This window comes from Periophthalmus magnuspinnatus, chromosome 12 (genome assembly GCF_009829125.3).
Source record: "Periophthalmus magnuspinnatus isolate fPerMag1 chromosome 12, fPerMag1.2.pri, whole genome shotgun sequence".
Classification (NCBI taxonomy): domain Eukaryota; kingdom Metazoa; phylum Chordata; class Actinopteri; order Gobiiformes; family Gobiidae; genus Periophthalmus; species Periophthalmus magnuspinnatus.
In genome coordinates, this window is record NC_047137.1 from 16,180,565 (window position 1) to 16,195,351 (window position 14,787).

The 14,787-nt window shown below is 39.7% G+C and overlaps 1 protein-coding gene across 2 annotated transcripts; it reads left to right on the forward strand.

Moving 5' to 3' along the window:
- Positions 1–1,189: 1,189 nt before the first annotated feature.
- Positions 1,190–13,771, forward strand: LOC117379363 (protein mono-ADP-ribosyltransferase PARP12-like). Of its 2 annotated transcripts, XM_033976065.2 has the most exons (9): positions 1,193–1,544; positions 2,431–2,563; positions 4,528–5,125; positions 6,146–6,190; positions 6,904–7,030; positions 8,221–8,380; positions 8,562–8,682; positions 8,768–8,858; positions 9,987–13,771. In XM_033976065.2, the coding sequence occupies exons 1-9, from the start codon at positions 1,285–1,287 to the stop codon at positions 11,644–11,646; spliced, it is 3,195 nt and encodes a 1,064-aa protein (XP_033831956.1). In that variant the 5' UTR covers positions 1,193–1,284; the 3' UTR covers positions 11,647–13,771. The 2 variants fall into 2 exon arrangements, with proteins under 2 accessions (XP_055081586.1, XP_033831956.1); XM_055225611.1 differs by lacking the exons at positions 6,904–7,030; positions 8,562–8,682; positions 8,768–8,858; positions 9,987–13,771 and having other exon boundaries at positions 1,190–1,544; positions 8,221–8,330.
- Positions 13,772–14,787: the final 1,016 nt, after the last annotated feature.

The following is a 14,787-nucleotide window of genomic DNA, read 5'->3' on the forward strand; positions in this document are numbered from 1 at the left end:
TTACTTAGACGTTTAAGTTAAGATCATTCAAATAGAACTGAAGAAAGATCCTGTAGTGTTAACTCGATCGTGTTCATACTAACATAAACTTTTTAAACAGGTCAATTCATGATCAGTTCTGTTTCCTAGTAATTTTAATTTTGAATGTCTAAAATAAAGATATTAATTTAAATTTTTTTGTAATTGTGTAAACTTGTCAGGGCTGTGAATCAATCTTTCGTCCCTGGAAATTAACACATTTATGATCAAAATACCTATTTGTAATTAACTGGAACATATTTTGTGCATATATACGTATAGATTATTTTTTCTCATGTGTAGTGGCATTAAGAGTACTGAAAATGTACACTAAAGTGAAAGTACAGTTACATAGCTTAAATGTACACAATACTCACAAGTACAAGTACTGTAATACAAGTAATAAAGTAAAAGTATGTCAGAAAAATACTGCTCAAAGTACGTTTTACTAGTTAGATTTGAATGTAAAGTGAGCTTTTTAATCAAAACTTTATTAAAAGCTTGATAAATGGATCTATTAAAATAACAATTAATAAATACATAAATAAATAGTAATTGTGGGTATGAAGCCTGCTCAGACTTTATGAAAAATTTTTTTTTAAATTAAATAAAGTAGTAACACATAATTTCATTTAAAATCTGTTTCTGTAACTTTATAAACCGCAAAGTTATTAAAACATTTCGCAGAATCTTGACTTTTAAACGGCCATTTTTGAACTTAAAACAACGCGTTATGAATATTAGATAGCACGTAGCCGGTTAGCATGTAGCTGTTAGCACGTAGCCGGTTAGCATGTAGCTGGTTAGCTTCCGTATGCCTTTGAATTTTTTATTTTTTTATTTTGATTTATTTTTTATTGTAGAAAAGGCAAAATACTAAGAAATAAGACACTGTACAAAATACAATACAGGAAGAAATTTATTTTAATAGATCCATGAAACAAATTAGTGGTTAATTTCCTTCCGGAAGCTAAACAGGCGGGGACCGTTGAGCTCCATAGAAAGAATTATACTGGATTATTACTAGCACAGGTCTAAAAATCCACTCAAAAATATAAAAATATAATGCACACGTGTTGTTATTATCGCCTTGTTATGATCTGGTTTAGTGTTTAGACGATAACCCCTCCTTGTGGATGACTTTCGTGTTACAATTATGTCTTTAAGTTTCATTTCAGCTGAAAGGGACGTGTCCCACTTCCACCCGGGCTGCGGTCTGTGTCCGCCCGTGTCTTTTACCGTCTGGACCCGTAATGCAGCACGATTATGGACACAGTGATACTAAAACACATTCTGAGCAGTCAGGGAGCTGTGGACCTAGAAGAACTGGAGTGTAATATTGGCGATGTCGCGGAAATAATTGAGTCCAATGATAAACTCGTGGTGTGTTCGGTCAGCGGGACTCGGAAGGTTGTCGCCCGGAGCAGAGTGAGGCTGTGCCGGGATGAAGCGTGTCCGGGCTGCGGGGGACTGCACCTGTGCAGACTCCTGTTCTTATCCGGAGTGTGTCCATTTCTACAGACAAGGTACAAATCTGCAGGAGACAGAGGGAAATTAAAGTGTGAACGTGATATTTAGACCTAATATGTGGCTAATAAGTTATTTGAAAGGAGCCTACGTGTCATAGCGTCAACCGTTTAGTCAAAAATACGTCTTATCAAACAGTGTTCAGACAGTTTTGGGACAGGATAGAAAACGTAAACATTTTATTATTTATCCCTGATGTTAGACTTAGACATGACAATAAAATGTGGATGTGTTTATCATAAAGTGAATCATTAAAGGCCCACGTTACAGTTTTTAAGTTTTTTAACAACGTGATGACGTCATACTCCCAGGCTGGGTCAAAGGTCAGTAGTGAAAGCCAAACATTTGAAATTTCCAAAAGACCAACCTATAATAATAAAACGTAATGGGAAAGTAGGAATTTCACCTGCTCATCATTTTTCATTCAATATTATCTATGGAACAATGACCAGAACAAACTCCAGAACTTAATTTCTCATTCATTTTTTTAGGTATTTAAAAATATACATAGGTAAAATGTAGCTGTTAACTTGAAAACTACCACTTCATGACATCATAAGGTGGAATAGAGCATTTTGGGCTTTGGAGATGTAGACAGAGTAATAATAAAGTGTTAATCAAACGTCTGAATGAAACAAAACACAACTCCAGGTCTGTTTTTGATGAAGTAACAACATTATAACATGGCTTAACGCTCACAAGAGTCATTTTTGTGTAATATCGAACCTCTGAGGCTGCTGTTATATATATTTTATACCTCTAAATATTTTTTATTTCATCTTTAAGCATATTTTTTAAGTTTGTGCATGCCTTTATTTGTATTTGTATTTATTCAGTGTGTTTTTATGATTTTTATGATGATGTTCTATGATGTTTGTGTTACAGGGGCTGCGCTTTCTGCCATGATCTACGCTCTGAATACAACATGGAGGTCCGCAGGGAGTTTGGTCTGGAGGAAATGAGCAGGGCTGAGCTGTGTCTCCTGCTGCTACAGAGCAACAACACACTGCTGCCTCAGGTAAAGCTATTGTACTAAGGTGTGATGTCAGCCACATTGCATTAGAGTGGATGTAGTCTGGCTTCAGTTAATAATAACAATTATGAATTATGAAGTCTTTAATAACAAGTAGTTTTAACTGAAATTTTATAGCACATTTTTATTTTATTTTAGAACAGAATCAGGACCTACTCATATCTTTAAAGGTCGTATATTATGCTAAATTGACCCGTGCAAGTTTTAAGCCATGTTATAATGTTGTTATCTCCTCAAAAATATAGCTGGAGTTGTGTTTTGTTTCATTAATTATTAGTCTGTCTATATCTTAAAAGCTCAAAATGCTCTGTTCTCTGTTTCCTTCTGATGTCATGTAGTGGTAGTTTTCAAGTTAACGGATACTTTTTACCTGTAGTTAAGTAAAGCTTGTCAATTCCAGAGCTGAAATTATCCAAATGATTCTAGTGAAGGCAGTGTATGGAGTTAAAAAAACAAACTTCTTGGAGCACTTCCTGTATTACCATGTTCTATCACAAGGAGTGTTTTCAGTTTGAGAGAAGAACTCAACCTAATTATGCAGAGTATGTGTTAAACATGTGTGAATTAAACAAAACATAACTCCAGGTCTGTTTTTAATGAGGAAACAACATTATAACATTAGAAAATAGAGTAATATGGGCCCTTTAAATGTAATGATAATGTAATAATTCAGTGTCTCAAACTTTTCACACCAAGTACCATCAAAGAAAAGATTTGGCTTTTCGAACACCGCCAGATTTAAACCAGGTCTATAACAAGACTCTTCTAGGTCTAATCTAGGGCTGAACCAGGTCTAAAAGTGGACTACATCATTTCCACTGCAGTTCTAAACAAGAAATTATCCAATTTAGCCATTATTACATTATTATTATTACAGTGTCGGCCTGTTATTACATTATTGGCATGTTATTACATTATCGACCGTTATTACATTATCGACCGTTATTACATTATCGGCCATTATTACATTGTCGACCTGTTATTACTTTGTCGACCTGTTATTACATTGTCGACCTGTTATTACATTATCGGCCGTTATTCCATTGCCGTCCTGTTATTACATCATCGGCCCGTTTTTGCATTATCGCCCGTTATTACATTATTGGCCGTTATTATATTATCAGCCCGTTATTAAATTATTGGCCTGTTATTACATTATCACCCATTATTACATTAACTTTATTAACCTGTTATTACATTATCGGCCATTATTACATTATTGGTCTGTCATTACATTATTGGCCATTATTACGGTATCAGCCTCGACATGTTGTTACATTATCAGTCCCTTATTACATTATCTGCAGTTATTACATTATTGGCCGTTATTACATTAGCTACCCATTATTACATTATCAGCCATTATTACATTAACATTCCATTATTACATTATCACCCATTATTGCATTAACTTATTAACGTTATTACATTATCGGCCATTATTACATTAACTTTATTAACCTGTTATTACATTATCAGCCATTATTACATTAACGTTCCATTATTACATTATCACCCATATTACATTATCGGGCCGTTATTATGTTATCAGGCCGTTATTACATTACCACCCACATTACATTATCGGCCCATTATTCGATTGGGCCGATATTTAGACTTTTAAATCTCCAGCACAGACCCATATTGTGTTTTGGTTGATTTACTGCGTAGAACACACATACAGGGCTTTATATCTTCTTCTTGTACGTCATTTGCAAATCAAATTCATGTGTAGCACGTTGCCGGGGTAGGTTAGAGATTAGAGGTCACTGAAGGGAGCGGAGGGAGAGGCGGTGGACAATATTTGCATTAACATAAACACTCACAGTAAGATGTATTAACCCGCTCTACATGATCCTGGTGTTTTTATTTCGCTATTCAGAACAGATTAAAAAAACAGACACAAGGGCCGTGACAATATTTATATGCTGTAGTTTTGTCTTCTTCAGATCTGCCACGACTACAACAATCGCTCTGGTTGCCAAGGCGCCTGTCAGTATCTGCACGTCTGCGAGCGTTACCTGCACCGCGACTGCAGCTGCTTCAGAACGCACGACTTCTTTGCTCCACAACCGCTCCAACTACTGCAGAAAAAACACATCCCCGACCATCTCATCAAGGTTTTAAAGTCCGTGTACGCGAACAAGGAGGCGCTGCGGCTCGCTGACAAAGAAAACGGGAAAAGTAACTCAAGTTTCGACATTAGCCAAGAAAATGAGTTTGATAAAAGCGACCAAGACCTCACTGAAGACACGCCTGTGGATGTGGCAGCGTACGACTCGGATGCGAGCAGCACGATTAGCACGAAACAAGATGAAAGTAATCTTCAAGTCGCCGAAAGGAGGAGGACAAGAGGAGGGAAACGCAGAAGACGCCATGGACAAACGAAAAAGACATCTGCTGCTGCTGAAGAGCTCAAAAATACAGGGAGCGCTCGAGACCCCAAAGCTATTGCAGAAAAGTGTGAAGGCTACTCAGACTCGAGCAGCAGTTTAAGGATCGCCCACAGTAAAGATGGAGGTGGCGTTGGTGTTGGTTGGACACGAGGTAGGTGCAGTCATGATGCCGAATGATAAAGAATTACTAGGGATGCACTGACACAGCTTTTTCACTCCTGATACCGGTTATGACACTATAGTTTTAAGTATCTGCTGGAAACCGACATCAACCGAAACCAGAGCAGAGACTGGAAACAGCATTTATTTTCTTTAAATAAAAATTAAATAAGACAGAACATCCAAATCGGGCTGCCACAATAATCACTATATCCACTTATCGTTCAGGATATGAAAGATGGAACAATATTCTTATGGGGTCAGTATTTATCGTGGGGACTTTTTCTTTGCACCAGGGTTATGCGTTCACACCGGGGCGTCTATGGTCTATGGTGGACGCGCGTTGACGTGGTGCATCTTGAGCATTCAGGCGTCAGACGCTTTGTTCACGCGTCCAGATGTTGCAAAAGCTGAACTTTCATGCGTTTGATGCGCGGCGTCAACCAATCAGAGACTACGCTCCAGTGACAAAGCAATGTCATTATCCTGAAAAAGTAGAAAGACATCAGCCAAAAACTAGGGGCAACAGCTAGCATAAAGGCTAATCATGGACCCTGACACGCCGCAGAGCCGAGAGCCTCCGATGATGGGTTTATGTAATAATACACTAAAGTCACACCTGGTCTGCAGTGTTCACAAAACACAGGGAAAACAAAACATCCAAAGACACTCGCAGAGACACTCGCAGAGACACTCGCAGAGACACTCGCAGAGACACTCGCAGAGACACTCGCAGAGACACTCGCAGAGACACTCGCAGAGACACTCGCAGAGACCGCAACGGACGCTCTGGATGATGTGCGTCCAGAGCGTTGAAGGCGTTTGTCCTCAAATACAAAGGCGTCCAACTAGAGGCGTCCAACGCGTTCTTAGTTCTTAGGGTTAGGGTGGGGTTAGAGCGGGGTTAGAGTGGGGTTACTGTGTCCGTGTGATTTCATGTGAGTGTGTGTTTACTGAAGTGTTTACTGAAGCCAAACTTTACACCTCAGTGTGATTTTCATTGGTTCTTTAGATGCCATCTGCATGTTCTTCATCAGAGGACAGTGTAAACACGGAGGTGAGTGAACGCCGCCATTTTGTTTATTAGCATGTTTGTTAGCATGTTCATTAGCATGTTTGTTAGCATGTTCATTAGCATGTTTGTTAGCTTTGTAAAGTTAATACAAGTAAACAAAAACAGCATTAACACTGAGAATAATTACTAAACGAAAGTAAACAGAAGCAGAGCAGAGATGAGATGCTGCCTAACGAGGAGTGAAGGTGTCATCTCCAAGTGCACTGTGGAACCTTTATGTTGATGTTATTACTTTGTCTGGAAAGTTCCACATTATGGCATTCATCTTGGGCATTCATCTATTTCTTTCTTTATTTGTCAGGAACCATCTACCAATTCATTAATCTTACAAAAGGAAAGAGGATTTATACCAAATTTAGTTACTGCTACTTGAAAAAAAGCAAAGCAACAGCATCTCTATGGAGACAACTTAACCTCCCTCAGGAATGTTACGTAGTACAGCTTTAAAGGGCTACATAGTGGACCCAAAGAGCTAGCCCTATTTTTTTCTTTTTTGTTTGATTTCACGTGCATTTATACCCACAAACCGTTGTCTCAGTGGGGGAAAAAAGTGGAACATTTGGCAAAGCAATAGCATCTCCATGGTGACAGCTCAGCCTCCCCCCTCAGAAAAGTTACACAGTACACTTTTAAATGTCGACCCAAAGAGCTAGCCCTGTGTTTTTATTTGATTTCATGTGTATTTGTACCCACAGACAGTTGTGTCAAAGCTCATGACATGATGCCGTACAGATGGCAGATTAAACAGGGCGCCTTTTGGATTCCTATGCATGAAAATGAGACGATTGAGAGAGAATATTGTGACCCCCAAAACACATTCAGGTATTTTTTTCAACTAACGTGACACTGTACTCAATTAATTACAAGTATGCAAGCAAGAAAAAGTACTACAGTTGTATTAAAGGCGCTGTACCTGTTTTTTTTTTTGGTCTTAAAAACAGAAATAGTTCATTTTAAACAGTTTGCAGTGGGCCAAAGTTTTTCCTCACTCACCATGATGATAGACTGTGTAAAGAAGTGGACTAAGTGAGTGTGACGTTACCCGCAGCGTTCAGCTCCGGTCAAAAAAAGATAGAGGGCGCTGTCAATTAAGCTAACGCTACCAGGAGCGACCTCGGGGAAAGACGGCGCCTGATTTGTCTGTTATTAATGTTCATATCTTGATTTACAGACACAATAGTGAAATAAAAACCCCAGGATCATGTAGAGGGTTAATACGAACATTTAAGACCAAAATGACGAGTCTGACAGCAGCAGGTACAGAGAGACGGGTGACAGATTTGCAATAGAAAGTGAATTGGAGCCGGAAACGAAGCACATGATCACTTCCTTTTTGGAACGCAGTAGCTAGCAGGTTAGCTATGTCCATTTATATAAACAGTCTATGGTTTATTGGTGTGTTTTGCGATGACGGTAAAGCTACAACAACTAACACGCTAATAGTGCACTTCCTGATTATCGGCCCATAAGTGCTTTCTAAGTAAATGCAGAAAGTACACAGCTGTACTGGGCCGAGACACTTTATAAGAAGAACGCTATTTTCTGATCGATGTTCTAATGTCGTTTCCTCGTCACACACACAGACCTGGAGTTGTGGTTTTTTTTGTTTCATTCTCACATGTTTAACACACAAACCCTGCAGATTTAGGCTGAGCTTTTCTCTCAAACTGAAAACACTCTGTTCCACTTTGTGATGTCATCATGTGGTGATACAGGAAATGCTCCGCTGTGTTTTTAAACTCCAAATACCTTCATTTCTAGAATCATTTGGATCATTTCAGCCCTGGAATTATTGTCAGTCTCTACTGAACTAAAGGTAAAAGGAGCTGTTAACTTGAAAAATACTTCTTTGTGACGTCACAAGGTGGAACGGAGTATTTTGAGCAACTCCAGGTCTGTTTTTGAGGAGGTAACAGCATTATAATAGTCCATTTTGCATAGCGTAGGACCTTTTAAATCTGAACTAGCGAAGTTGAATAATTATAATTTACTTTTTTGTTTTATATGAACAGCACCACTTGCCTTTCTGTGCATTTTGATCGAATGAAGAGCGGACAAAACAAAGTAAGACGATTATCAACTGTCAGCTCCGTAGTGAAACCGAACTATAGCTACACCACTCACTGGCTCTGGTACTGGCAGGACGAAAACGGGAAGTGGTACCAGTATTCTGTAAGTATCTACTACATATGAGGAGTATTTAGAAGCGGAGATTTATTGAAAAATAATCGGGTTGAAAACTTTTAGTTGTTTAGTTGACTAAAATTATAAATGGGCACTTTTTTCTATAGTTTTTTTTGCGTGTGTGTGTGAAACGATGTGATTTATTTAATTTATTTATACATTTTTACAGCCAAACGAGCGTGAGTTAATCGGCATCACCAGTAAATACCTCGAAGACGAGTATTTGAAAAACAACAAGGAAGTGGTGAGGTTTGTTGCAGATTCGCAGTTGCATGAACTCAGTTTCCAAGGTAAAAACGTAGTACACATATGGACAAAAGTTTAAATATTTTTATAAATGTAGAAGTATTAAATTGTTTCTTTCGTTTTTCTTAGATATGACTGAAAGAAACGTGATCCTCGATACAAAGAGGGCGGTGAGAAGGCGACCGCGGTTTGTCTCTGCAGCTGAAGTAAAGAAACACAGGTACAGCTCATCCACAGGAAATGTCAGATGTACTAATTATTCCCAAAAAACTACTTATTTTACAATATTTAAAAGCATGAGCTGCATCTATAGACTGTGTAAAGAAGTGGACTGAGTGAGTGCGACGTCACCTACAGCGTTCAGCTCTAAATGCAGTTATAGCGGCGAATTTGGAGCTGATTTGCATATTAGGAATTCTAACTGCGAGTGTCATAGCAACCAAAGAGCCAGTCCGGAGAGAGAATGTTGAAAGTAACGCCTCTTCCCGTCTGCGCAACACTGGTTTAACGGGGAGCGGGAGCGGGAGCTTAGCAACGCTGTCAATCAAACCTGTTGCTAACGGTAACAGGAGTGACCTCGGGGAAAGATGCCGCCTGATTTGTCTGTTATTAATGTTCATATCTTGATTTACAGACACAATAGTGAAATAAAAACAACAGGATCATGTAGAGGGTTAATACGAACATTTAAGACCAAAATGAGTCTGACAGCAGCAGATACAGAGAGAGGAGCGACAGTTTTTCAATAGAAAGTGAACTGGAGCCAGAGTCGCACATGATCACTTCCTATTTAGAACGTGGCAGCTAGCAGGTTAGCTATGTCCATTTATATAAACAGTCCATGGATGCAATAAATAAATAGAGAAGAATGAAATGCTACTTAGTTTGTATCTATTTCAAGTCATAGAAATGAGACAAACACAAACAAACACTAAAATGAGACAAACTAAATTATATCTGAAGCGCTGCAAGAAAAAACAAATGTTCAAATCATTTCATATCATCAACTTAAAGCTTTGCACTCACCACAGGAACAGTAACCAAAACGTTTACTCAAGTAAGAGCACTGTTACTTCATAAAAAAATATTACAGAAGCAGGAGAAAAAGTACGCTGCTAGAAAAGTACAATTTCTTTAAAAAGACAGTGCTTTTTTTTTTTCAAACATGTGCGAACGAAACAAAACACAACCCCAGGTCTGTTTTTGAGTTTTTTTTGCGGTAACAGCATTAGAACAAGCTCACGCGAGTCCATTTTGCATAATATAGGACCTTTTAAATCGACATATAGCTGTTATAATATCAACTACTGCCAACTATCTTTATAACTACTGTTTTGTTTTATCATAGGAAAAGTACCACAAACATCACTGCTGCATCCGAGTACGTGGATAAAATGCAGATCAGTCAAAAGGGACCTACGAATATCTTGCCATCTGCCGCTCAACTCGCCACCGCAGCGTCTACAGCCAATGAACTTCTTAAATATTCTATAGTTCCACCGTTTTATCTGGCAACCCCACGAGTTTCCTTCACCGCAACATCTGAAACAACATCTGGACTCGCAGCAAAATCAGTTACTACAGTTTTATCAACGAACGTCACACAGAGAACAAACGTACAGGTAACGCCGCCCCTGATGACGGCTACGAGTACAGGGTCTTCTACGACTAATTCTAGAAATACATGCTCAACGACGTTAACATCCCCGGTTTCACAGTCCACGTTTGTCCCTGCGACTTTAACGAATGTGTTTTCAACCACCGCATCGACGCCCGGTTTCAAATCATCCGAGAAAGTTACAACTGATTTGTCAAGGCCACCAATGCCGACCACCACATCCGACGCGAAATCCCAAAAAGCGCTCGGTATTTCACAAGCGTCTGCGTTATTTATGGACGCTAAGCCAGCAACGTCCGGAACCAATACGCCAAGTGCGGTTTCAGCTTCCTCGCAGATTTCAAATCAGTTTTCATCAGCTGAAAAATCAAAAGTGACAACATCTACAACTGCACAGTCACATTTTAAATCTTCAGCTGCGTCGACATCCGGGTTGAAGTCATCTAATCAGTTTTCAGCCGATTCAGAATACTTAAAATTTGCGACCACAACAATTAGCTCTTCAACAACAACTGGATCGAAATCAGCAAATCTGTTTTCAGTAGATTTCAAGCCATCAAAATCACTCTCCACGAATTCACAAACTACATTTTCAACATCTGGAACAGGTTCACCAAACGCCTCTACTTCAGCAAAACTCACAAACTCAGCAGATCCTTTTTCAACAAATTTCGATTCAGAATTTGCGACCACAACAACGAGCTCTTCAACATCTGGACTGAAATCAGCAAAGCAGTTTCCAGTAGATTTCAAGCCATCAAAATCACTCGCCACGAATTCACAAACTACATTTTCAACATCTGGAACAGGTTCACCAAACACCTCTACTTCAACAAAACTCACAAACTCGTCAAATCCTTTTTCACCAGCTTCATCTGTAGACAGAACGCTAATGACGGCTACAGCATCTGCAACTCCAAAATCACCAACAAGTCCCTCTACAACGCTAAAAACACCAGGATTAAGATCGTCAAATCAATTTTCAACTGATTTAACAGCATCAAAATTTGGGGTGAAAGCCACAACATCTGGAACAAACTCGCCAAACGCTTTTTCAGTATCAGCAAAACCTCAACTGGAATCCAAAACGGCGTCTGCCTTTTCACACTCAGCGACGACGTCTCCGACCCGACCTGCGTCTGTAACGAGATCATGGACCACGCCCGATGCCACGTCCGCACCAAAACCGCAGTCCCGCCGCAGTTCAGTGAATCCAAACAGCCCGAGTCCAGCTACGTCCAGATCCCAAAGCAGATCAACAACATTTGTAAAACCAGAATTTGAAGTGGACACAGCGTTCACAAGCGCTACAGCCTTTGACTCGACTAAAACCCCGGTAAATCCACGCCCAACAGCCACAAAAAAAAAAAAAACTTGCATTATTTCATGATTAAAGAAACCGCCATAGAGTTTTTGGGCTGGTGATAGATTATGAAAACTTTGGACATGGCGAAAAAGTCATTTATGTTATAATTTGGTGTTTTGGTTCTCAAGTTTATGATCCAGGCAGAAAGCAGAACGAGCCTCACATGAGTCTCTTTTGTGTTGCCAGTTTCGACGCTGAAATCCAGTCGGTCTAACTCTAAAGGGACTCTCTCTGATCTGAATCGTCGCTCTCTAAACCTCAGCACCTGCAGCCAATCAGGCGTCAGTGCTAGTGGAGTATAAATGAAGAGGGAGAATGAATAAATGGGAGAATGGTTTGATTGATATGATGGATTTTAATCATTGAACCTGCAGATGGAAACAAGCTTTAGCTAAATCTGGCGTAAAGCATCTCTTCTTTTATGAGATTAATGTGTTTGTACGTGCCCGCTGTTAAAATAAACCAATAAACTCAAACAAACTAGTGCTAAAAAACTAAAATCAATTCTGTCAACTGGGCCAAAAGTTTGAGTGTTTGAGCAAAACCAAAGAGCCAATCTTGAGCCCCGACCCTAAAACCACTTAAAATATTGAAGTTAACGCTCCTTCTTGCTCACACCACTTGTTTGGCGGGGAGCGGGCGCTTAGCAACGCTGTCAATCAAACCTGTTGCTAACGCTAGCGGGAAACCTCTGGGAAAGAAGGCGCCTGATTTCTTTCTCATTAACGTGTCATATCTTGAGTTACGGACACAAAAGCAAAATAAAAACCCCAGGATCTCGTCGAGAGGGTTAATACGAACATTTAAGACCAAAACGACGAGTCTGACAGCAGCAGGTACAGAGAGAGGAGCGACGGTTTTCTAACGTAAAGCGATTCACTGGAGCCGGAGTTAATAGAGTTCCCGCGCAGCCGTGATCACTTCCTGTTTGGAACGTGACGGCTCGCAGGTTAGCTACGTCCGTTTATATAAACCGTCTATGCCAGGGCTGTCAGAGATCCGTCCCGCCTGGAGATTTGATACAACCCTCGGCTTTGAAATTTTGCTGTGACGCGGCGTTAGCTTAGTAGCGTGTCCAGCGCCTTTGTAGCCGCCTTCGACCAGAGCGGCACAAATGAAGACTCGGCTTTTGTGAACGCAGTTAAAGGGCTCTTCTGTGATCGACCGTAACAACCTCATCAGCAAAATGTCTGTCAAAAAAGAGAAAAAGTGGTGATTTTTCAAGAATAACGGGCTAATTCCTTTTGGGGAAACTGCAGTGCTGAAGAAGTATAATCTTAAACGCCACTTGAACAGAAAATCGAGAAGACGGAAGATAAACGAGTTGTTGCTGAGCCTGAAGACGCGGCAGTATGTAAGAATTTGGACGGTCAATGGAAACGCAAAGTGGAGGTGTTTGGAGCGTTTTTCGTTTGCCTTTTCTGCGCTGCACAGAGGAGGTGTGGACACGTGTGCAGAATGGAGTTGATATCATTTTAATCTCAACATACACAAAAAAAATAAAGTGTTTTTTGCACAATCCCTGTGATCAGCTGTACTGCACACACATGAATGTTAAAACTGAGACATTGTGTTGAAATTGCACCGAAGTCTCAGGTTGTTCATGATGTATTTTGTAAAAGAACAGTCTTGAAATGAACAGATTTTGTATTACACCTGTTTTTGTGCACAAAAATTTGGATTTATTGCTATTTTCAGGTGTTTATGTTGTGAGTTTTCTTGTCCCCTTGAGATCAAATTAGGTCGTGTGCGTCCCTGGACCAAACAGAACAGTGTATCTGCATATGTAACCCAGGTTAACATAGCGATTTTCAAAGTAAAAGCTTTGTGATAAAAACAGAAATAAATGCTTTTGATAAAAAGTCAATAAATATGTGATATGGTTACAATGAATTTAAAAAGTGTAAAATATTTTATTTCATGCAGACGTATGTTAAAAGGTTAAAGAAATGTGAATTAATTTGTCTTTAGACTTTTATTTTGAAATTCACGTAGCGCGTGAACCACGTGACGAGCAGGAACCAACCGGATTGTTTTGGGTTTTTCCTGTGTTCGATGAGGGATTTTTACCCCCGCTGATAAAATACAGATGTACTGATTATAATAAATGATTTAACTGTAATAAAAAAATAAATAAATAAAAAACATAACGACACTTAAAGATACACTGTCATTTTTTGTGTAACGTCTGAGAGGAGGGACCAAAAAGACAGAACTTGGGGAAAGATTTAACAGTGATTTTTTTCTGGTATGGACGAGCTTGAGGATGTGGAGGGAAGGAGGAGGAGGAGGCTGCAGCTGCAACAGACACATCCATTATGTTCATGATTCTGAAAGGGACCAGGAACAGGGAGAGAGTTTCCGGGAATCAGATCTTTTTGTTTTGTTCTTTATGTTCCTCTTCTGTCGTCGTCTGTTTGATTTACTGTAACAAACAATGACCTGAAACAAAACAGAATCACAATCAGGCAGAGTTATGTTTGAAAAGTTATTGTAAATAAATACATAAATAAATGTAGTGGGATTGTCTGCTTTCCCTTTCTGTCCTTTAAAGTTCTACTGTGGGCTCCACCCTTGACCCCGCCCTCCTAGATAGGGACTATTTAAGTCACCTGTTCCAGTGTGGCCCTCTGCTGTCACTCTGTCTGCTGCTGGGCCTTGGGTTGACTGCGAGGTAAGAAAGAGGCTCTTGATATATGGTTTAAATTATAAGTTAATCTAATTTATTCTCATTAGTCCTGCTCTGCACTGTTGGTCTGGGGGCGGCAGAAAGTTGTAATACAGATGAGCCTTTTTAACATTTTGTTGTTTTTCAGGCTAAACCTGCTGCTGTTATTTTGTACGGAGTTTTACAAACTGTTTTTGCTCAGTTTTGTTCATTTTCTTGCGGCCCAACTGGAGTCTAATTCTCTTCTTTTGTTTCAGTGGCGCCGGGGGCCCTCTGGTGGTTGGGCTGGGCACATTGGTGAGGTTCCCCCATCTTCGCATGTGATTTAGTGAACTGGGATCACGAGTTTAGTTTGATGCACTTCTCATTTTGCTGTGTCCACTGAGGTGAGTCTGTGGCCCCTGGACACACCCAAGATCATCTGCTCACCACTGGGGGCCCCAGCTAGATTATTTTGTTTCTTTTGGTAATTTTAAACCGTTTTATTCCTAGGTCTA

Excerpts from the sequence above, each read along its gene's own strand:
- LOC117379363 (XM_033976065.2), top strand. The coding sequence starts at position 1,285 with ATGGACACAGTGATACTAAAACACATTCTGAGCAGTCAGGGAGCTGTG. Across the intron at positions 8,381-8,561 it reads GGAAGTGGTACCAGTATTCT|CCAAACGAGCGTGAGTTAAT; the intron begins GTAAGTATCTAC and ends ACATTTTTACAG. Across the intron at positions 8,683-8,767 it reads GCATGAACTCAGTTTCCAAG|ATATGACTGAAAGAAACGTG; the intron begins GTAAAAACGTAG and ends CGTTTTTCTTAG.